General features: G+C 38.8%; 1 protein-coding gene across 1 annotated transcript in view; it reads left to right on the forward strand.

Annotated features, from left to right (window-relative positions):
• The window catches only part of RSW3 (Glycosyl hydrolases family 31 protein), a 104,221-nt gene extending 96,161 nt beyond the window's left edge, over positions 1–8,060 (forward strand). The window contains exon 6 of the mRNA XM_089394742.1: positions 7,140–8,060. Coding sequence (XP_089250868.1) covers positions 7,140–7,520 — 381 coding nt within the window. The 3' untranslated portion in view covers positions 7,521–8,060. The remainder of the gene's footprint in view (positions 1–7,139) is intronic.
• The last annotated feature ends 16,784 nt before the right edge of the window (positions 8,061–24,844 follow it).

The following is a 24,844-nucleotide window of genomic DNA, read 5'->3' on the forward strand; positions in this document are numbered from 1 at the left end:
GTTGTTTCATTCTATTTTGCACCAATGTGAGTTTATCCTTTAAGAGTTGGAGGACTTGTTGTTGATGCTCAATGTGATGTTCCACTGCTTGAACCTTAGAATTTTCTCTTAAATATGATGTGATGGATGGTGGATGATATCCATAAAGTGCCATAAATGGGGTCATTTTTGCTACAATATGGAAGGAAGTGTTATACCACCATTCAACCAAAGGCAACCATTTGACCCATTGTGTTTGTTTATCAGATACAAAGCAATGAAGATATCCTTCCAAACATTTGTTTACTATCTCAGTTTGCCCATTAGATTGAGGATGATAAGATGAGCTATGAGCTAACTGAGTACCGAGACAAGAAAATAATTCTGTCCAAAAATTTCCAGTGAAAATGGGATCTCTGTTGCTTACAATAATATTTGGGTTTCCATGTAGCTTTTGAATTGTTTCCATAAATGCAGTAGAAACTGTATTGGCTTTAAATGGATGTGATAATGCACAAAAGTGTGCATACTTGGTATGTCTGTCAACTACCACCATGATGACACTCTTTCCTTCGGACTTGGGTAAACCTGTGATAAAACTATAGGTCGTCATCTTTTTGAAACTTCTTACGAAATTTCAATCTAATGCTCAAAACAAATGTTATGACGATTTTCCCCAGGTCACCTGTTTGGAATGTAATTCGGGAGGCTGCAAAAACCCTAACTTCCTCAGATCATATCTCCGCAAATATAGCGAGACAAGCTCTAAAATTTGGACCCGAAGTTCAGAACGATTTCGGCTCAAATGGTTTTTTTTTGTATATTTGAAACATCGCAGAATAAAGTTAAAGCGAAAATGCCACGATGCCCTGTTTGGAGTAGCGAAACCCTAGAATCCAAGGCTCTGATACCAAATGTTAGGAAACTAGCTCACAAAAAGATAGAAAAGATAGATCAACACCTTAGAATTCCGCCTCTTCGAGGGGGTAACCTCCTTTACATTACACAAATGAACAATTCTTGGATGATACAAATGACTAAACCTCCCTTCTATAGATAAGAGACTAAGGGGTCACATATAATCAAGCCGACATAACAGTGATAACATAAGGGCACAAAAATAACAATAGTGGGTTTCTATGGGGCATACTAATAACAATATGGGGACAATAGGGGCACAATAATAACAATAAGGGATACAATGACAATAGATAGGGGCCTAACACGCAATGTATGATGAACCTCTCTGCTGGCTCAACCACTAATGGTGGGAGGTTCAACCAGCTCCTCTGACTAAAATCCTGACCTCCAATTGCTGAATCACTAGCTCCTCTAGCTAGATCGAACTGGTCTGTTGCTATGCCTGCGCAGTCTTTGCCCAGATCGTCTGGGAATTTTGCACACCCTCTCACTGCCTCTTTTGGAACTGGAAGACCTCATTTGGAAATGTTGTTGACCTCCTTTGCCACCTGCTACTCACCCTCTGGCGCAATCTTCTCTATTGGATCTCTGCTACTGAGAAAATCGAACTGCTTGGGTAACTGAGTATCTGCACTGGTGTGCTCTCCATCTACCCATCGACTTCTTATAATCTTCTTTTGGACCTCCAACAACCAAGTTTAAAACTTAATCAAGGGCTAAGATTATTTCCGAGTCGATCCGTGTGAGTTTCTAGATGATTCACATCTTTCTCAATTAATACTGATTAATTAACCCCTTTTCCTGAGTTTAGACTGCGGAAATATTTAAAATAAGCTAATAATTTAATTGAGAATACAAGAATGCACAATATACGGGTGAGTTGTTAATCAAAGTTATTGAAGATGTAGGTGTTGATTGTTGTGTGCAAATCATTACAGATAATGCACCTATTTGCAAGGCTGCTGGCATGGTTGTGGAAGCTTTTGGACACCTTGCATTGTCCATTCATTGAACTTAGCACTGAAATCCATTGCTTCTGATGTGCTTTGGATTGGTAACATTATTGAGGATGCACGACATATCCTTAACTTTGTACAAAACCATACAAATGCCCTCACTATCTACAAGGAGTTCAACAATCTATCATTGTTGAAGATTGCGGATACATGGTTTGCCTCTTCATTCATTGTGTTGAAGAGGTTGAGGGAGGTCAAGACCGCTCTTGGGACCATGGTTATTTTAGAGTTTTGGTCTTTTTGGAGAAAGACAGATCAAGTAGCCTCTAAAAGAGTGAAGGACACAGTGTTAGATGATGCTTGGTGGGAGAGGGTAGATCTAATTATTTAGATCATGGACCCTATCATTTCTTTGCTTTGATTTGCAGATACAAACAAACCCATCCTAGGAGAGGTTTATGAGGGATGGGATTCCATGATTGAGTCTGTGAGGAGCATTATTCTACAGAGTGAGTGCCTCTTGAGTATGAGACATCACCATAGGCCTTCTGTGGTATTATACAGGATATTCTTGTTAGCAGATGGAACAAGAATTGCACACCTTTACATTGTTTGGCTCACTCATTGAACCCAAAATACTACAACCATGAGTGGCTGAATGGTGGACCTTCCCACAGATTCCCTCCTCACATGGATGGTGAAATCTCACAGGGGAGGAAATATGCATTCAAGCGGGTTTTTCAGGATAGAACATTGCTTGATGAGGTAGAGGATGCCTTTGTAGAGTTTTCCATTGGCACTGGTTGATTTGCAGGATATGATGTGATTAGAGATAGGGGGCTAAGAAGCCCTATTCTTGGTGGACAAATCATGGGGCAACAATCCCTCCTCTACAACAGTTAGCCATGAGGCTCCTCTCTCAGGTGACTTCATCCTCTTGTTGTGAGAGGAATTGGAGCACATATGGGAATTTGTAGTGTTAAGAAGAGCAGGCTCGAGCAGTGCAGGGCAGAGACAATGGTGTATGTGCACACTAACCTTCGTCTTATTTACAGGCAGAGGGAAAAATGGTTGAAGGGAAAGACAAAGATGTGGGATATCTTTCCTGATGATATGGGTCCGGACAACAGTGTTGAGTTGGCATTGGCCAACATGGATCTCAATGATCTAGTGCTAGAGCTTGTTAGATTTGATGATGGTGATACTGTAGAGGGGTCATCCTCGACACCAATAGATGCAGAGGCAACTTTGGATACATGGGAGGGGGATGCAGTAGAGGAGAGCAGTGGTGACCATGATGATGAGGACAATGATGCTGATTTTGATGATGACTATGAGGATTGATGACTCATGAGTCGTGAGCTACCTACTGCCTTGAGGCTTGTATACTTGTAGTTTTGTATTTTTTATTTCTATTCGCCATTGGCATTGCACTATCTATGTAACACATTTTGATTTTGATGACTTAATGAGAAAACTACAACTGTCAATGTCTTTATCTTACTATCTTGTCTTTCTCCTATTGGATCATTGATGAATTGAATATGTATTATGATTTATCATTTATGAATTTAGAATTTATGATTCATTGATTTATCATTTATGTGACATGTATTTGAATTTTGTATGTACTATGCATGCTATAATGTTACTAACTTTCTTTGTAAACAGTAAAACTTACATCTAGATGAAGATCTATGTTTGAAATCAATGAATTTGTATCATTAATGAGAATTTGTGTAAGAAATATCTAATTTTTATATATATATATATATATATATATATATATATAACGTATCCGAACGTGTCCTGTTCCGGGGGGTCAACGTGTCTGAATGTGACACTTGAATCCCCGTATCCGACAAATCCCGAATCCATGTGTTAGGTTACTTAGCTATTTTCCTTTGTATCCAAAAGGCCAACAACCTCCCAAACTATTTCTAGAACAATTCCCCAAGAATCATTTAACATTTCAATTTTTTTTTTTTTTTTTTTTTTTTTTTTTTTTTTCAGAACTGGAGTAGGTCATCTTCATGGCGGACATGTGGTACCCTATGATGTGCCCTTTAGTGGACTTTAGTCTTCTACCAAAGACTTTGTTCATAGGTCGATTTCTATTGTGTGCAGAGGGTAGAGCTTAAGTAACCGAGCCTCGAGCTTTTTATTGCCTCTGCACTTTGCATTAGTTGAAACATGGATTGTGGACCTCTCTAAGTCCCTTGCTTCTTGCTTTGTATTTTGAGCTGCTTCCTAGCTCTGCATTAACACTTGCTTTTTCTTGGATTTTGTGCCTTAACCTTTGCCTTTAATACAAAATATGGAGTGAGGAGGTAAGAGCTCCCCTTGCCTTGTCGAAGTCCTCTGCATGGCCGAAGATCTACATTCCTTCATTTTCTTAACATTCCAAGTTTGTTTTCCTTATCCTTATGTGGAGCACAGAGGTAATATCTCTCTCTAACTCGTTCCACGAACGCTTTGATCATCCATGTGACAAGCTCCACGCATGCTTTACCTTAGTCTATTAAAGTCTTCCACGGGGATGCGTCACCCAGGGTGGTGTGCACACACCCTACACTTCCCACGCACTTGGGACGGGGGGAGACACAAAGGGAAACATTTCCCCATTGTAGGGAACATGTCTCCCCAAAAGGGGTGCTTCTGGGCGCACCCCCCCAAAGGGGGGGACACCTAGAAGCACCCCTTTTGAGTTTCAAATTTTTTTGTGGGGAAGCCTAATATTCAAGCCTATGACGCTATTATTGCTATGCAATTCATGGTAATGTTAAATTCCTTTATTTTTCATTTTCATCCTTTTACTTAAATTTTTAACATTACTATGTAATGGCTCAGGATGTTTGAGAGTGGTTCCAACCTCATTGGATTTCATATGGAGAAAGTAGAATTTTAGATCTCACTCAAAATCCAGCAGATCTAACATTTTTTCAAGATTTCAGGATTGGGGGGATTGCAATGTTTCCATTGGATTTTTTCATGTACGAGGGTATGGAACTAGTATTTAATTGAGAGCACAAAACCCTCTATGTACCATGATGTTAATGGTATTGTTTGTCGAACTCCTCTATCATGACCCTACTAAAATTGTGCCCATCATTCAAACAAAATCTTGACTTGAAATGCTATGTTTTTTTATATCTTATTTTAATGCTTAGAGGGTTGATGATGAAGATCTGAATATAGGTAATGATTTGGATGATATGTAGGTATTTTTTGTTGCATGATTTCTTTTGGATGCGAGAGGCCATCTAGAGCATGTTGATGTATTTTTGGTTCACATTTGGATTGCACTCGGTGCTATTTTAGTTATGTGCACCCTAACATGCTATATAAATGAGAACTTTTTCTTATTTGTGTATAAATGGTTTGGATTCATCAATGTTGTGAACATCGACATCGAGATAAAATTGGCAACGGTTTGGAAAACCAAAAAATCTAAAAAATCAGAAAATATCGGTAAAAATCTTCAAAACATCAGCGAAATCAAGATACCATCAAAATAATGGTAAAAATAGGCAAACATCGGCTAGGCCAAAAAAGCGTGATTTGGAGATAAAATCGGGATGTTCACAACACTGGGATTCATATGGATGCACATGAATATATTTGTTTTTCTTTAACTTTTCAATATTTTAAGTGTTTTCGGTCAACTGGTTTTTTGGTCCAGTTTTTTACCGGTTCCGGTCCAATTCCAACTGGTTCTCGGTTCAGAGGGTTTTCTGATTTGATCACCGGTTCGGTTCCGATAGAATTGATATCTACTATTGTCTATTTTGCTTAGTACTAGTAAAGATTCTAGAATGATGAATGATAAATTTAAATTTTAAATCAATTTACATTCTAGAATGATGAATGATACATTTAATTTCCAAATTAATGGAGATTCTAGAATGATGGATATGGATCAATGTATTTCATTATTTAATCTCATGGTGTATGGATGAGTGATGCGTATGAATGATGTATGTACCAGTATGAACCATGAATATGGATAATTCAGTTATGTATGTATCAATATATTTATGCTTTCATTATTGAATTTGATATATATATATATATATATACCCTGACGTCTCTCCAGCCCCCCTAAATTTCCCTAAAATTTGAGGGTACTCCCACATGTCCCCCCGTCTCGTATTCTTGGTGGAACGTTGACGCAAAGCATGGGCAAAAGGTTTGAAATAGAGTCTTGTGCGTCTCCCTGCACCCGTGCCTCCCCAACCCGAAGTCTTGGTGGAACGTTGACACAAAGCATGGGCAAAAGGATTGAAATAGAGTCTATATTAAGTCTTTTGCCCATGCTTTGCATGGTTTGTGGAGCTAAGACCTTTGCTTTGATGATTCCATTCCTCTGCATAATGAAAACTACACATTCTCTTTGCCTTGGTCATTTCGAAGGCATTGCCAGACTTCTGCAGGTATTGACTTTAGGCTGGCTTCTGCCAAGGTTTGGTGCTGGAACAAGCAGAAAAGCAGGCTCAAATTTAAAAAATGGCTTCAACCATGGAAATTAACAAGTGTTCTTAAGTGCAAGCATATAGCCAGAAAAATAACTTAGTTATTTTGATTCTTAAATGATCCATTTGGATCATCTATATTCCTAGATTTCGTTGTAAACAATATTATGTTTTAATTTCATTTTAGCGGTATATTACTATTTTTTTAGCATCCGTCTTTGGATGTCATTGTTCCTTCTATGTTCATACAGATTATTGTAATTCTTGGATTCAATTGGACACGATATGTAGCCGTGCATCTAAAGTTTCAGTCTAGTTACAATTATGACAGTTTTTGACATTGTTATTTGGGGTCCCTTGCATGTTTAGTTAACGGGTTGTTATGAAAATATAAGCAAATGAAGTTTATTAGATTAAATGCACTGATAAATTAAGGGTTACTTCAAGTCAATACTACTATAAAAATTCTCTTATAGTTGAAATTTTCTCATATGCCTATGCAAATCTCAACATGTTTTAGGATGGTTTCAAGAAATATTTTGAGAAAGTTTATTGGGCAGTCAAGCTGAACATTGAACTTGCAGGTTGTCTATTACAAAGTCTAGAAATGTTTGCTAAAAATACAGATGACGTTAAAACTATGTGCATATTTTTTATTCTGCTGAAAAAAATATAGGAGCTCAAGTTCGTGGGTCTCAATGTAGAAAGTATAATACAAATGCATGATTTCTGCTGGCAGTATGCATGTGGGATATAGCAACCAGTCTGGGTCTTTTAAACTAATCTCTGCCTTTTGTTTCATGTTCTTCAGGTCATAGCATTAAATCATACACTGGAGGCTGAAGGCGAGCTCTATGTGGATGATGGGAGAAGTTATGATTATAAAAAAGGGGCTTACATCCATCGGCGATTTGTGTTCTCAAATGGTAGACTTACATCAGTGAACCTTGCGCCTGATAAGTCAGACAAGAAACTGTTCCCTTCCAACTGTGTCATAGAGAGAATTATACTATTGGGATTAAAGTCACAAATCTCAAAGGGAGGAAAAACTGCTATTGTCGAACCGTCAAATCAGAGAGTTGACATAGAATCTGGCCCACTAATGCTGCGAAAAGGATCATATCCTAGTGCTGTGAATGTCCGGAAACCAAATGTACGGATTGATGAGGATTGGTCGATAAAAATTTTCTAGAGCATTTTCACAGGCATTTAAATGATTTCAATTATTTTGAGATCAACTAAATTAGTGCTGTTTTCCAATGATGGGAGTGCCAGCAAGTTCTTTTTATGCCAAAATTGTTTCCTTAACTTTTTGACATGCTACCTTTCTTCTGGTTAAGGAGAGCAGTGCAGGTCTGTTTATGTTATTCATGTGTTCAAAATGCACCTGCCATGCATGGGCAGGGTCAGAACTCCAACCTTCTCATTTTCATCTCTCTATAATTGTAGTGTTGGTAGGTATTTGAAACTTAGCACTACAAATAGGATCCAATCCCAAATATGAAATCAGCCTCAATGTGAAATAATTAACATGATCTGATCTGGTAATTCAAGATCTGATACACTTCCATAACTTGAATTAGATACGGAAATTAAGATGACAGTAAATGTGATGTGTACCTTTTAATTAAAAATTGTAGATTTACAGAGTTGCTCCTGCTTTTTTGTATGATTTTCAGGAAAAACTGCACGTAATTTCAAAGTTCTGATGCAGACTTGTTAATTTATTGAAGTGGTTGATGCTTAATTACTTGATTGGTTCTTTCTTCTGACTCTTGCGAGTCTAATTGTAAACCAAATTCAGAATAAACTACCTTGCATATTAGACCGTTTGAACACTTATTTTTCATTCTTACAGGCTTCGCCTTAGGGCACCTTGCACCCACTCCCATTTCTATGAATCTTGGGATTTTGGATCTGTATTGGATTCTTTGATATTTTCATTTTTATTTATTCTAAAATGTAGTTTGGATCAGATCTGTTCTGGTAAAGTGTCTGGATCCCATTGCGAGAATTGTGGCAGATTTATCCCCTAGCTGCATATTTTGAACAATTTTTAATATCATCATCTCCAGGAACAGTGAGCACACCATTTACATAATTATTCGTTAACTTGCTCAAGATTTGAGCGATTTGTTTCCAAGTGCCCCAGCTGAGCATTTTAAAGTTAGCATTAGATTAGTTGTGATCATCATGTTTATATCAATATTGCATTTTCGTAGTTTTATCCAGTGAGTTATATTTAGTGTAATCTGTGTTGTAGAGAACTATAGCTCTCATCATAAAGGTTAAAGTTCACATGGAATGTCTTTCTGTATCTAATGGGTCTCTATATGTATTTAGTCATCTCCACTTATGTATTATCGTAGTTTGGTAATCTGAAGTTAAAGTGCTCGCACAGCACAGTTTTTTTCTGGTAAGTTTTGTCGCTCGTCTTGAAATCTTCTCACAGCTCTCTATCATGGCCAATATTATTTTGGTGTTATGCCCTAAATATTTGATGATGCAGTCTGCAAGCAATTGCAATGATTAATTCTTCAACTAACTTGGTGGTTTTGTGTCATTCTGCAATTGGCAATATGAGTGAGCTAAGTAGTTGATATCTTTTATTTCAGGTTTCTTTCACTTTTCTTTTCAATATAGAATTGTTCTAAATACATATTTATATAAAAAAAACATTAGGGTTAGCATCCTGATTCTCTGATTCTTAATCTAGGGATGAGTGTGGAATCCAAAATGGATTCCTCTGACAGATCACGTAAACTTGCATATATATATATATATATATACTTTTTTTTTTCTTTTTCTTTTTCTTGTCCATATATATATTATATATTATTGACAGCATTTTGGTATCTAATTTCAGTGACTGGGCTGACAAACGAAACTGGCACTAAAGTGTTATGGGTGACTTGTTGCTCTCTTTGCCATATTCTGGACATTTGGCAAAAGTGTCCAGCATAAAAACAGTTAGCAATTTTGTTAAAATTTGAAAAGAGTTTAAATTTCTCTGCGGAACTGATCGGATATTAACTGGATGCACTACAGAGCAACTTATTTTCTTTACGCAGGAATATTGCAATATAAGAAGTTGCTGCTTCTGTGGTCATTTTTGGGATCTGTCGGGCATAGAGAGTGTGAATCTGCATATGGTTGTAATTGAAAATTCAAAATGCACAGGGAAACTGACAGTTTGTCTAGCTAATTCACTTTCTTGGCCATTTAGCCCCTCATTCAAGAAATGAGTATACTATTTTCCTAGATTTATCATGATGTTTGTAATGGATGTGACGACATTGTTTTCATTTCTAGTTTTTATTCGATTTCACTTGTATGCATATATCGAGGAGTCACTACCAAGCTTGTTTCTGTTTATTGTGGCCAAGAGGAACAAAGGCCCGGTGAAACAGTAGCTCAGCATTGTATCTGGACCTTGATATGCAATGCATTTGGGACTAATCTGGAATTAATATCACCGTTTGGTTTTTCTTGTAAGGCTCAAAGTATTCCATTTAATGTTGCAAATACCATTTCACAGAATATATTGCAAAAAATATTACTGGAAACTATTGGCCTGAAAAACTTGGAAGAATCAGCAAACATGAAAAGCTTGGAAAAAACAAGAGATTTCAGCACTGCTGTCTTATTTTGTTTTCTATCTTTCCTTTAGGGGAAAATAAATTTAGTTTTGGTGAAATTGAGGTATTCTTTTCATGCTTACATAGGAAAATGGAAAATACTGGGTGCCTAAACCTTCAGAGATAATTTTTGTTAATATTGGTGTTCTAGGTGTACGATTGCAGTGATGTTTTATGAATGGTAGTGCTGATAGGCTCCATATATGCAGTTTGGATACTTGCCCAAAACAGAGAATGGCCGTATCCTTGTGCAAAATTACCAATTGTTTCTTTATGGTACATATCCTAAAAAACATTTAAATCAGTGTTGAGCATGGCGATTAACAACATCCTCCAAACATGTACTAGTTTTTTTGTGTCCCTAGCGCAGGTTCCATTTCCTCATCGAATTGATGCATTGTTCCTCTCTTAGCCTTGCTCTATATGAATTCCTTGAGGTTCTTGTGAAAATTCTTTGAAATGCAGCAACTGGAATTTATTATTCCCGTATCCTTGTGCAAAATTACCCATTGTTTCTTTATGGTACATATCCTAAAAAACATTTAAATCAGTGTTGAGCATGGCGATTAACAACATCCTCCAAACATGTACTAGTTTTTTTGTGTCCCTAGCGCAGGTTCCATTTCCTCATCGAATTGATGCATTCTTCCTCTCTTAGCCTTGCTCTATATGAATTCCTTAAGGTTCTTGTGAAAATTCCTTGAAATGCAGCAACTGGAATTTATTATTCTAATTGATTAATTATGCAGTTTATTTGTTACGGAAAATAACGAATAAATCACATTGCAAGTTTTCACAATAAAATTATGCTGCGGAAAATAAAGTGCACACAAAAAAATGACACCAATGTTTTGGACAAGCATCTTCAGAAAAACCCAACTGGGAAAATTGGTGCAACAAATGAGGATTTATTTTATTATATGCAACAACAAAATCTAAGTACAATATTTGGATGCCCAAATTGGAAATCTTCAACAAAATAATCTAGCCAAAATATTAGTGAAACAATTTGTCTCACCCGACAATTGATCTCAGCGTCGAAATTGACTCTTAATTGCGTTGCTCGAACCCCTGCATCAGCGTTTGTGCAGAGTCTACTTGCATTCATTGTGGCGCTGCTTTGTTTCTGTTCTTCTGTCTAACTCAACCTCAGAAGATGACTTGCTTGGCCTCGTGGAACTTCTTTCAGCGACTAGCACTTGAATCAACCTCCTCTCCAGCTAAATCGAACTATCCTTTGAAGGTGCTTGTGCAGGCTGGTGGATTTCTAGTGCCGAAGAGTCAATAGTAGGGGGGATGAGTTATTCCTCAGTGAGTCTGTGCAATTGAGGAATAACTCGACCGTCCTGTTGTTGACTCTCCGACATTGGAAATCCACCAGAGCTTGTTGCCTTTGCGTCCCTTCTGGCTTGAACTCTTCTTTCCTGCTCGACTTTTGCCGCTGGATAGCTCGATTTGCCAAGGAACTCACTCTCTTGATGTGTCTATCTCCCAACTCCATCGACTTGCTCTTATAATCTCTTGTTGGTGAACCAATGATCATGATTAGATCTCCATCAAAGACTTGAGAGCATCTCAAACTCAATTTGTGTGAGTTTTTAGAGCATTTTTAACATTCCTTAATTAATTCCTATTAATTAACTAGTGTTTCTGAGTTAGACTAAGGACAAATTTAAATGATGGTTAATTAATTTAATTAAGATGTTTTGCAAGCTTATCTCATGATTTTTTATTTTTTATTTTGGGTTTTGAAGATCTCGTGTTCTTAGCCTCTCTGACACAAATCGAGACTAGAACACCTGTCCAATGTTATAAAAACTAACACTTCCTCCAAGGGAAAGGTGTTCTTCTGTCTTTCTCCCATAACATTTTCCCTCACACTATTGATGTCTGACATCTGTAACAATTTGTTACTATCCATCAAGCAATTGTGGATATTCTAATTCATCTGCTAGCCCTATAGTTGAGCTGTCTCGCGTCGATGCTGTTGTTGACGTTGCATTGTGCTATCCTGCACTGTTACCAACGCTGCAATGTGCCATCCTGCACTGTTGTCAATGCTGCTATGCGTTGCAATTGATCTCATGCTTCTGTTGCTGCAACTATTGCAATTGAGAACTAAATCCCAACAACTAACTCTGCAATTGTCCATTGAGTCTCTGCTTGTAACTAACACTGTTTTTTCTACTGAATAACTGTCTGCGTTGCGCTATCATTGCGCCCCACGGTAACCAACTGCTATTAAGTTTGCAACTGTCCCTCTGAATTTGATTGTGCTTGCTGAATAATACGATCCAACTGCTACCGAAAATTGTGGGCCTTTGTAGCAGGTCCTTGTAGCAAGGGTACTGATCCATGAGGAAACACATGTTCGATTCTATCCTCCTTGGACCCTCCCCAAATCTCTGCAACACTAGGGACTAGAGTTCAAGGTCTCTCCACCTCCCTTGGAGGTCTTGCTACATATATGGCAAATTTGTCCTCCAATTTAGTGACAAATCATCTATGTCTGCCCAAGCTGTTGTTCGCTGCTCCCCCTTCTTATCCTTATTCTTTGGACACTAGATACTCTAGTGACCAAACTCACCACACTTGAAGTATTTGATTTTTGGCAGATATTTCTTCTTCTTTTCTCCTCCCTTGAGCCTTGTCCCTGATTGAGACTTTTCTTCGCCTTCCCTTTAAATGCAAGGTGTACATTCTCCTCATCTTTCACACTCTTTAGTCATTTGCTACTGTTGTCATTGATATTACTCTCGACAAGAGCAAGCCTTATCTTTGCCTTTCCTTTAAATGCAAGGTGTACATTCTCCTCATCTTTCACACTCTTTAGTCATTTGCTACTGTTGTCATTGATATTACTCTTGACAAGAGCAAGCCTTATCTCCTCCCAAGTGAAATCACTCCACAATCGATTCCAACCAGGTAGCTAATCTCGTCTAATAATACCTTGAATGAACATTGTCCACTTGATGAAACCGTTGAGAGTTGTACGCACTAGCTCATTATTGGGTGATGTCTCTCCAATTGTTGCAAGCTCATATCGAAGATTATGAATTGTGGTGAGATAAGGAGTCACTCCCTCACCCTTTTGCATCCTAGTAGTCCTCAACTTCTCCTTCAAAAACATCTTCCGGTTCTCGGAAGGATTCTGGAAAAGCTTTGCAATGACATCCCACATCTCTTTGGCAGTTTTCTTGCTAGATAGATGTAGAACTATATGATCTCGAACTCCATTGAGGATCATCCTTTTCGCCTTAGCCATCTCTTTATTGCAGTCCTCTAGCTGCTACTAATCTGTAGGTACGGCTAGAACATTCTTTGCATACCTCTTCAGATGATACTAACCTAGAAGGAAAACCATTATGGCTTTCTAGATGTTAGCACTTAGAAAGTTTCTCTTGGCGATTGGAGAAATTTCCCAAGGTAACATTTTCATTCAAACTTGTAGATTGAAGGCTAGCCCCTTCCATCCAGAGAGGGCTCTCTCTGACCTTTAGACTATGGCTAGATATTTAGATAGGTTGTGTTGATGTAGGGTTTGGTTGGGCCTGAAATCAATAGCTCATTGGGTGGATTTATATAGCTAGGGTTTAGATAGGTTTACCAAGATAATTTGTTGTCTAATCAACATTGATAAAGGCAAGGTAGATAATAGATCCTAGACCTTTTCCATTTGCTGTAGATGGATGAAGAAAAATAAGAACATTCTTCCACTATAGGCATGCACAATAAATCCTATGGTGGCTTTAGAAGATCAGGTTGAGAACCTTGAAAATTTAATTCAGAGCATCAAAACAAAATGAATTTTGAATCAATTTATCTTTTCCAAACGTTCAGAAGGAATGCATTCATGGGATTATTAAAGGAGAAAATGAAAAAACACAAAGATAGATACTAAAGGCAACTATCCGATGGAACTTTATATCTCTGGTTAGAATCTATTGACCTTGGCAAATGAAATCATTAAAGCATTCAAACACACACAGACAATGACTACAATAATTACAAAATATTTACAAAATCTTTTGAGAGTTTAGTTGACAAAAATCACCTAAACCCTATCATCTTAGCTACTCGGATCCATAATTCGATACATAATCCCTGGTCAAAACATAGCACAAGGTTGCCATACACTCCTGTTGCTAGTATCTTGGAACAATAACGAAGTGTACGCTGCAAAATAGGATATGGAACGGTCTGCTGCTTTACAAGCTTGATCTCTGAAGCTAAACTCGTATTCCCTCCTTGTAGCCAACTGATGCATGAACTTGGAAATGATGCCAAAACTGTGTAATTGTCTGCCTTCTTTGTTGCTTGCTTTCCTCATGTTGACTCGTACTCCTTAGGCCACAAAAATATCTGATATCTTACCATAATATACTCAAAATAATTACTACTTGATGATTAACCATGGGTAAACCAAAATGTTAAATATATATTAGGGTTTTGGTGCAACAAAATTAGGGTTTATTGTAACAAAAATTAGGATTTATACTCTCCTTTGCTTATGGAGTCAACTGATCACTTCCCTATGTCCTCTGCAACTTGAGCAAGGATGTCCAACTTATCTTGAATCCTGGGCACCCTTCTAGTAAGTTTTTGTGGGCTTTTATTAGCTTTTAGGTTTTCGCCTTTGCCCTTCTCAACATACTCTCTTTTTCTCTATTTCTTTCTACTCTTTGTAGTCTACTCTATTTTTTCTTCTTCGTTAAGGATGACAGTGGTTTCTTTAAACTTAGGATTCATTCTAGCTTTGAAGTTCAACCTCAATTTGTTAGTAGGACGAGTGTGAGGTCTTTTACCTTGAACCCTAACCTCTGTCTAAGCTTCCTCATCCTCTATTTCAACTTCTGTTTACCCTTTTTGCTTTTTGATATTTTCCATTTTGTTTCTTCCTTCTCTACCATACTTCTCTGTTGGTGTCTTTGGCTTCTAGTCCTCCCTTCATAAACTTCAACCTATGGCATCTTCACAGGGACCTCATGTTTTTCAACCCGGGGTTCACTAGATTCTCCTTTGGTCTCATGAGCTAAAGTTTGAGAAGGAACTTTGTTTTGGCATCTTTTTGATCTTCTAGGTACATGTGGGTTTGGGTTCCTTTGCCTCATTTGCCTTAACTGTTCTACTTGCTTATTCAACTCGTGGGTATATAAAATCTTAATGAGACTGTGATGACAAATATCATGAGCTTGTTATTCATTTCTCTTCCTCGCCTTAGTGCACATTTTCAATAAATTATGATGTAGGAAATATGGAAAATTCATTTTCCTAAAACCTGCTAAGTGACAAAGAAACCTCATGTGGTATAGGTAAGCTTTGGAATACCTACCTTCACAAGTGAAGAAAAGCTGGACAATTCTAAGTGTAGTAGCCCATTGAGGTTTTAGTTTTCTTTGGAAGACCTCTGCATCCCAATCTTGATTTTGGCAGTCTTCTTTCAGGAAGAAATTTAAATCCACATTCAACAACCTTTGCTTCTTGAACCACCTTTCACCTTCTGCTGGAAAACCTGTTGCTTCAACAATCGACTCTTCTGTGACCAAGAACTGTAATGTCCTGATTCTAGCTGTATTACCATCGAAAGAGATTACAAAATCATGGCATCAGTCGAGGTTGGACCCATTAAAATGTTGAAAGATCGTCCCTACCCGCACTTCTGAAAAGATCAAGCATTTCAAGGTACACTTCGAAGTACATGCCATCACGTTTGAACTTCTTCACATGGCCATACTGACCCATTTTTCCAATCTCCAACACTTGCAACACGACCTTGAAAAACCCTAATAGAGCACTGCAAGAAACTAGCACTCTTTCTTCACTAGAAAACAACAAAACTAGGTTCGCTGGAAAAATCGTTTTTGAGCAAAACATGACAAACTAGGGTTTCATTGAAAAAGACTCAAATGGGCTAAAAAATGCTGACATATGTCACATCATGCAGGAGGAGGACCATTATTTCACAAACCACCACTTGAGCACTAAAAAAAGATGACTTATAGGGTCAAAAATCAAGTTTTGATTTTTTTCTTCGAAAAGCTACGAAAACATTATGTAGCACCACTCGATTTTTTTCTTTAGGTCAAATAACTAGCAGGAAATTTGCATAGAATTAAGGTTAGGTAAAAGAGTTTTAATGACACATTTTCCTAGGCTTAGCAAACTTATAATGAATACAACACGCTCCTTTACATGATTTATGAATTAAAAGAAGATGGACTGACATGATTGACTTGAAATGAAGGTGTAAACCTGATGCTAACACCAGACACAATAACTAGAGCCCCCTTCAAGCCTATCTTGATCATGGAATCCTGCTGAGGCCATCTCTGTGAATATATTAAAGAACTAGGAAATAAATAGGAATCTCCTCCCTTTCTTGCTAGGCCTCTCTTTGCTACTCACACTCCCTCCTGGAAATGCACAAACTACTACTGATTGCCTCTAGATATCCCTTCTCCGATATTCACTCTGCCAACTGCCTCAACTAGGTAACTCGTTCAGCATTTTGTAAGTCCTGAATCTAAAACACGATCCACTGCTCTCGAAGCTCGCACTGGCTGACTGACAAAACTACGATGGCCTACTGCAACTAGAATTCATAGATCTCCTGAAAATTGGATCTGGAAACCTTCTGAGAAATTATGGAAATTCCTCTACTATGTGCTTTTCTCTTCCACCCAACGCTGATCTGCCATTGCAAAACCTGCTGCAAAACCAACTACGCTCATATCCTCTCAATGAACTCACTGATATGCTCATTGGAACTACTTCCTAGCAAATCCACTGCCTGCAAATCTTTGCTTCTGAGGCTGATTGAATTTTATGATGGCTGCAATTGAAAATCGAACCCTTGCCTCTGCAATTCACACTCTTGGATGGCCTCTGCGCAGATTAGAGAAATTTTTCCCAGAAACTCCCTTTGAAGATGCAAAATTTCTCCTTCGCTTTTGAGTTTCTGATCTGTCTTCAAATTTGCTTTGATACCATGTGAAAATTCCTTGAAATGAAACCATTGAAATTTATTCTTCTAACTGATTAATTATGTAGTTTATTTGTTATGGCAAATAACAAATAAATCACACTGCAATTCTTCACAATAAAATTATGCTGCGGAAAATAAATTGGAATTGAGAAAATAAAGCACACAAAAAAATTACACCAATGTTTTGGACAAATGCCCCCGGAAAAAACAAATTGGGAAAACCAGTGCAGGAATAGATGAGGGTTTATTTTATTATATGCAACAACAAAATTTGAGTATAATATTTGGATGCCAAAACTGACAATCCCTAGCAAAATAATCTGGCCATAATATTAGTGAGACATTTTGTCTCACTTAACAACTGATCTCAACTCTGGAACTGGCTCTAACTGGATTGCTCGAATTCCTGTGGCCTACTCGTAATGCCTGTGGAGCTGCTCTGATCCTTTCATTCTCCCTGACTCAACCTTTGAAGATGGCTCGCTTAACCTCCTGGAACCTCTTCTGGCCACTAGCACTTGAATTGACCTCCTCTCCATGTAAATCAAATTTCCCTTTGAAGCTACCTATGCAGGCCATGTGCAACCTCATTAAGGAATAATTCAACCCTCCTCCTGCTGATTCTTCGGCGCTGGAAATCCACAATAACTTTCTACCTTTGCTCCCTCTTGCCTCTGCATCCCTTCTGGCTGGAACTCTTCTTCCTTGCTCGACTTCTACAACTGGATAACTTGATTTACTAAGGAACTCACTATCTTAATGTGTCTATCTCCAATCCCATCGACTTGCTCTTGTAATCTCTCAATGGTGAACCAACGACTATGATTAGATCTCCATCAACGACTAAGATCTTCTCAAACTCAAGCTATGTGATTTTCTGTTAATTTTAGGTATGTTCTATGATAGAGCAATTTATTTAAATTTTCATAGTTAGCAATCACATCAGCATTAAAGTAAACTGCAGATAGAACATAAATATAAATCGCAGAAGACAAGAGGACACAAGATGTGGCGCCAGCCAGGGACAAACCCCAATTTGGGGAAACCCTTGATCAATTCTTCTTTTATGTTCTTCAAAGTTCAGCAGAGAAAGTGAAAGAGATAGTACATTTACAATAGAAGTCAATATTTTGAATTTTGATATCACATGAGATTAGTTGAAGACATATTGCTTCAACTGATTCCCTAAGGTGACTCCTTCACCTATCATAGTGCTACCTTATGTCCATTTGCTGCACATAACCATGTGACACCACGCTGTACTGTCACATGTGTTGAACCTTGATGACTGAGCTGCTCCTGCTCTCATCATCATGCTACTCATGTCCATTGTGCTACATCATACATCATCATGCTATCTCATCCATCAACATGTAGTCTCATCGCTGATCATGCTCATATATATATATAATTAATGTGATCCTTGTCACTGTTCTTTGAAACATGTTGAGACTGTCCTATGCCAAGGATTTATCTCATCATTGAGTCATAGCTAGACTGTAATTTATATAGAGGAGATAATCATTGATCTGAGAGAATAGGTATTTCTCTGTTATCCGATGATTAGTCTGCGAGAGGACTGCCACCAATATCAAGATTGTTCCTTGTTATACCAAGATTTCCTATGCCGAGGATAGGCTTTAGTTTTGCGGTATATGCCTTGACTGCGGCTCCACTATGCTATGGCTTCCCTTAACAATGGCTCTCTGCGTCCTTAACTGCGACTCACTATGCTTGACTGCAGCGTCATACCTTGGTTGTGTCCATTGCCTGCGTATATGTCTCTCCACTATGTTGTGGCTTCACTTAATTGCGGCGCTCTGCGTCCTTCACTGTGGTTATGACTGTGGTTCTCCCATCCTTGACTGCGTGAACAGGTGTCTTCATTAACTACGTTAGAGGACTACGTTTAGATGTCTTCATGACAGCGTATAAGGTCTCCATGCTGTGCGTATATGTATTGTTGCATATGAAGTGTTTCCATGAACGACTTTGTTACAACGTGTCTCCCATTACAACATATGAATGTCTTCCCTTACTGCGGCTAGGTGTCTCCATTACATTGTATGAATTCCTTCTCTTATTGCGGCTAGGTGTTTCCACTACAATGTATAAGCTAGGGCATCATCTGCGTATAAGCTAGGTCATCATACGCTTGGCCCAAAGTATCTTCTTGTGTGCCTCTCCTTCACCAAAAACCCAAGACGTGGAGAGGAGATCACATGAAGAATGTGTGTTCAAATGACTTCAAATTCTCTTCTATTTATACTAAAACGTAAATGATGAATAGACATGTCTATTAGGCTTCTGAGCCTTCTCAAGTTGCTGGTTGACTTGACAATTTGTTTTATAACCTAAATAAATTCATAACTTCATAAATACTTATCGGAATCGGATGATCTTTAGATTAATCCTACACCTCTCGATGAGAGGGATCCAATAAAAATATCAGCGTCCATAAATAAGATGACCCACATGGAGTTTGGCCCTAGTTGCTAAATTTAACACTCCCTCTCAACTAGGGAGAACTCCATTTGCTGATACATATGTCCGACTGTACTATCTTGCCATCAGTGCCCTGCACTGCTCAGCTCAGCTCTGCACAACTCTTCTCTGCTCAGCTCAACTCTGTTCAGCTCAGCTCTACTTAGCTCAGCTCAGCTTTGCTGAACCATGAAGAAAAAGAATTGATCGAGAATATCTCATACCATTCTCCACTGACTCGAAGTCAGTCTCAGAGTGTGTACCACTGGTCCTAGACGAGTCCTCAACCGACCCAAAGTTAGTGTCATAGTAGGTACAACTCCTACCACTGGTCCCAAACCAGTATTCTACTGACTCGAAGTCAGTCTCAGAGTATGTACCACTGGTCCCAGACCAGTCCTTTACTGACCTGAAGTCACTGTCATAATAGGTACAACTCCTACCATTGGTCCCAGACTAGTGCTCTACTGACTCGAAGTCAGTCTCAGAGTATGTACCACTGGTCCCATACCAGTGCTCTATTGACCCGAAGTCAGTGTCATAGTGGGTACAACTCCTACAACTGGTCCCAGACTAGTATCATTGATCCCAGATCAATGAAGGTCATCCTAGCATAGGGAGTACGGTAGACACAACAGTGCGTCCATCAGTACTACTATGGTCCCTATCCTCATTTCCCTGCTCATTGAACAGATGAGAGGTACTTCCCATGAGTCCCAGACTGCATGGGTAGGATGCCTCGACAGGAGAACTAATCAATCCTGTCCACAAGAGAGAAAATCATCCTGTCCACAAGAGAGCGAATCATCTTGTCCACAGGAGAGCGAATCATCCTGTCCACAGGAGAGTGAATCATCTTGTCCACAGGAGAGCGAATCATCTTGTCCTATAAGAGAGCGAATCATCTTGTCCACACACGTCGCCAGGGGAGGGTGAGTCACCCTATGGTCGTATGTTGCTTCAGTAAGAACCGCAAGCCCCCAGAGCTCCCAAAACTCAATGTCTGCAACATGCAGGACCCTTTTACAAGGGTCTCTCGACGACTCCAAGTTGTTCGGGAAAATCACAAATTTTGATCTTTCCCCAGGGCTTTGGCAAAATGACGGTGACCTGTACATCAGTCTCAATGCAATGGAGCCTCCTTGCTCATCGACTCACCATATACCAGATAAGGTAGCATCTGATGTCTATCTGCTGGAGCAATCATCGAATACGAGATTCCTCTATAATCGAATCCCACCTCTAGTTGTCACAGAGAATCACAATGGTATTCATCATGTGTACAATCAGCTCACTTAAGAGCTTCTGCGACCATGCAGCTTCACACGAGATCATACTCGTAGCTATGTATTCGATCTCAGCGGTACTTATAGCAACCGACTTTTGCTGCCTGCTCATCCATGATATCGAAGCAGAATCCAAAAGAACCAACACTGAGAAGTGCTCTCCACACCGCCTGCTCACTCAGCGTTCGAATGATCATGCAGTTTCATATTTCCGACAGTGTATCTCAATCCATGAGAGATTGTGCCCTGAAGATATCTCAGAAGATTCTTCGCACCAATCCAGTGAGGCTCAACCAAATATGAGCTCACCATGCTAACTGCAAAACATATGTTCAGACGGAAGTTCACTAAGAACATCAACGTGAATGAGTTTATGAAACTCTGGTCCGACATCACTACCATATGACTTCTAAAAGTTAATATCCTTGAGGTAGTCACAGGATTGCAGTTTACCATTCCACATTAGGAATCCAACTCCCTCTTACTTCTGCAAATGAGAGGGTCTGCACCTGTCAGAAATAGGTCGTCCTTATAAGGTGCCGGTGTGAGAGGTCTATCATCCAAAACCTTTGAGTAATGGGTTGGATCGGTTTCACTCCTAGTGAATCTCAGCTTCATCTGACAGCTATCAATCCTCTCATACTATGCCTGGGGGATTTTGCTTCAAGCCATAGAGGGCTTTCTTCCACCTGTATGAGATTCCCGATCATGAATCTCAAACTCCTCGGGTTGTTCCAAACCTGTGGACCTACTACATGAGGGGAATGGTCCCCTTGTAAGATTTTCCTTCGGTACATCTCAGACATGTACTTTCATGCTCTTTTTGAATTCAGGCATCCCTGCCACCATCTGACTCATAGACCTCCGGTGCTATGTGTTAATGGACATGGTCCCCAGTGGACTTCCTGCAACTTGATACAACCCTGAACTCAAAAACATCTTTGAAAATTCTATTTTCAAACACGTACCTTTCCATCGATGAGTGCCACCCTGAAACCTTTGACTTTCATTGCTGAAATGGACACTAGGTTCTTCTTGCGATCAGGTACATAAAAGAGGTTTTGTAAATGAATCGAGTTACCTTCATTCAATTGAGGGATAACATTCCCTGCACCCTTTCCGGGATAGGTGGCATCGGTTCCAAGTATAATCCCACGATTGTTTCCATCTCTACCAAATTAGAGAGTGCACCCTTCTATCTGATGAAGTGCCTTGAAGTACTACAATCAATAAGCCAGATTCCCAAAGAATTTGAAGGAGAGGGCCAATACAAGATAACGCTTCTTTATCTTATCAGAAACAACATTTGATTCTTCATACTTGGGGTTCCTTGCTTTCATTGAAGAGTTGACCATTTTCTTGATGACTTGCATTACCTGTCATTCCTTCGATCATTGAAGATGACCCTGGAATGATTGTTATCATCATCAAGTGATGTTTCCTTTCCATTCGGACACTCCTTCGCATAATGGCCAAACTAGTTATTTGCCTTTCCTTCCACCCTGAGATCCGGTTTTCCCAATGAAGTGATCTTAAGGTAGGCCATCAGAAACTTCCGCTGCGCCAGTCTGATAATATTCTCTGATTCGACTTCACCCTTAGTAAATTATAATAGGGATGAGGAACCCATTGATCCTTTTGTCCTGTCCCAACTATGTTCGGTGATTGCTCTTTTACTCTTGCTTGGGCATTGTCTTCACCTCAGCTCTGATACCATGTTAATTTTAGGTATGTTCTATGCTAGAGCAATTTATTTAAATTTTCACAGTTAGCAATCACATCAACCTTAAAGTAAACTGCATATAGAACATAAATATAAATCGCAGAAGACAAGCCAAGACAACAGGACACAAGATGTGGCGCCAACCAGGGACAAACCCAAATGTGGGGAAACCTTGATCAATTCTTATTTTATGTTCTTCAAAGTTCAACCGAGAAAGTGAGGGAGATAGTACATTCACAATAGAAGTCAATATTTTGACTTTCGATATCGCATGAGATCAGTTGAAGACATATTTCTTAAACTGATTCTCTAAGGTGACTCCTTCACCTATCATAGTGCTGCCTTTCGTCCATTTGCTGCACATAACCGTGTGACACCATGATGTACTATCACATGTGTTGAACCTTGATGACTGAGCTACTCCTGCTCTCATCATCATGTTACTCATGTCCATTGTGCTGCATCATAGATCATCATGCTGTCTCATCCATCAACATGCAGTCTCATTGCTGATCATGCTCATATATATATATATATATATATATATATATATATATATATATAAAATTAATGTGATCCTTGTCACTGTTCTTTGAAACATGTTGAGACTGCTGTATGCCAAGGATTTATCTCATCATCAAGTCATAGCTAGACTGTAATTTATATAGAGGAGGTAATCATTGATCTGAGAGAATAGGTATTTCTCTGTGATCCGATGATTAGTCTGCTATAGCACTGCCACCGATATCAAGACTGTTCCTTGTTATACCAAGATTGCCTATGCCAACGATAGGCTTTAGTTCTATGGTATATGCCTTGACTGCGGCTTCATATCTTGGTTGCGTCCATTGCCTGCGTATGTCTCTCCACTATGTTGTGGCTTCACTTAATTGCGGCTCTCTGCGTCCTTGACTGCGGTTATGACTGTGGTTCTCCCATCCTTGACTGCGTGAACAGGTGTCTTCTTTAACTGCATTAGTGGACTGTGTTTAGATGTCTTCATGACACTGTATAAGGTCTCCATGTTGTGCATATATGTATTGTTGCGTATGAAGTGTTTCCATGAACGACTTTGTTAGAGAGTGTCTCCCATTATAGCGTATGAATGTCTTCCCTTACTGTGGCTAGGTGTCTCCATTACATCGTATGAATTCCTTCCCTTATTGCGGCTAGGTGTTTCCACTACAGCGTATAAGCTAGGGCATTATCTGCGTATAAGCTAGGGCATCATACGCTTGGCCCAATGTATCTTCTTGTGTGTCTCTCCTTCACCAAAAACCCAAGACGTGGAGAGGAGATCAAATGAAGAATGTGTGTTCAAATGACTTCAAATCCTCTTCTATTTATACTAAAACGTAGATGATGAATAGACATGTCTATTGGGCTTCTGAGCCTACTCAAGTTGCTGGCCGACTTGATAATTTGTTTTATAACATAAATAAATTCATAACTTCATAAATACTTATCAGAATCAGATGATCTTTAGATCAATCCTACACCTCTTGATGAGAGGGATCCAATAAAAATATCAGCGGCCATAAATAAGATGACCCACATGGAGTTTGGCCCTAGTTGCCAAATTTAACATTTTCTAGAACATTCTTAACTTTTCTTAATTAATGTAGGAATTTACAGGGTAAGTTCCTTAGATAGAACACCAAAGGACACCACTCACAAATTTTAATGGTTTCATTTCAAGGAATTTTCACATGGTATCAAAGCAAGTTTGAAGACAGATGAGAGAATGAACCGTCGGATCACTTCATGTCTAGAACATATTGTCACCGTCAGATTGTAAGTTACAAAAAATACATACTAAATAAACACACTTTAGCTAACTATACACTAGACCAAGTTATACTTAATTATTTCCTGTGTTAGAATATCCTAACACCCCCCCTAAGAACAACTTGGGGTAGGATTGAAGGATGTACAAAGATGACACAATAGGAGAAGGAAGGAGGCATTAGAACCTATCCACCCTTAGTGAAAACTTCCTAAACTCCAACCATAAATTGATGTTTAGTAAACTTTGCCTTTGTGAGAGCCTTTGTAAAGATGTTTGCAACTTGATCATTGTTTGAACAATATTGCACTTCAAGAACATGGTCATGAATGAGCTTTCTGATGAAGTGCATGTGTAGTTCAAAGTGTTTACTGCGATGATTTTGGACATGATCTTTGCATAGTTGAATGGCACTTTGATTATCACACCAAAGTATAGTCGGATGCTCCTGTTGAAAACCAAACTCTGATAGAATCTGATGAAGCCATAGGGCTTCCTTACTAGCTTCAATGACGCCACGATACTATGCTTCTGCTGAAGAAAGAGAAATAACACTTTGTTTCTTGCAAGCCCATGTAATAGGTCCAGAATCAAGAGTGAGGACATAACCTACA

Source organism: Pinus tabuliformis, chromosome 1_2, assembly GCF_031772625.1.
Source record: "Pinus tabuliformis cultivar Carrire ecotype Pingquan chromosome 1_2, CPIR1, whole genome shotgun sequence".
Lineage (NCBI taxonomy): Eukaryota > Viridiplantae > Streptophyta > Pinopsida > Pinales > Pinaceae > Pinus > Pinus tabuliformis.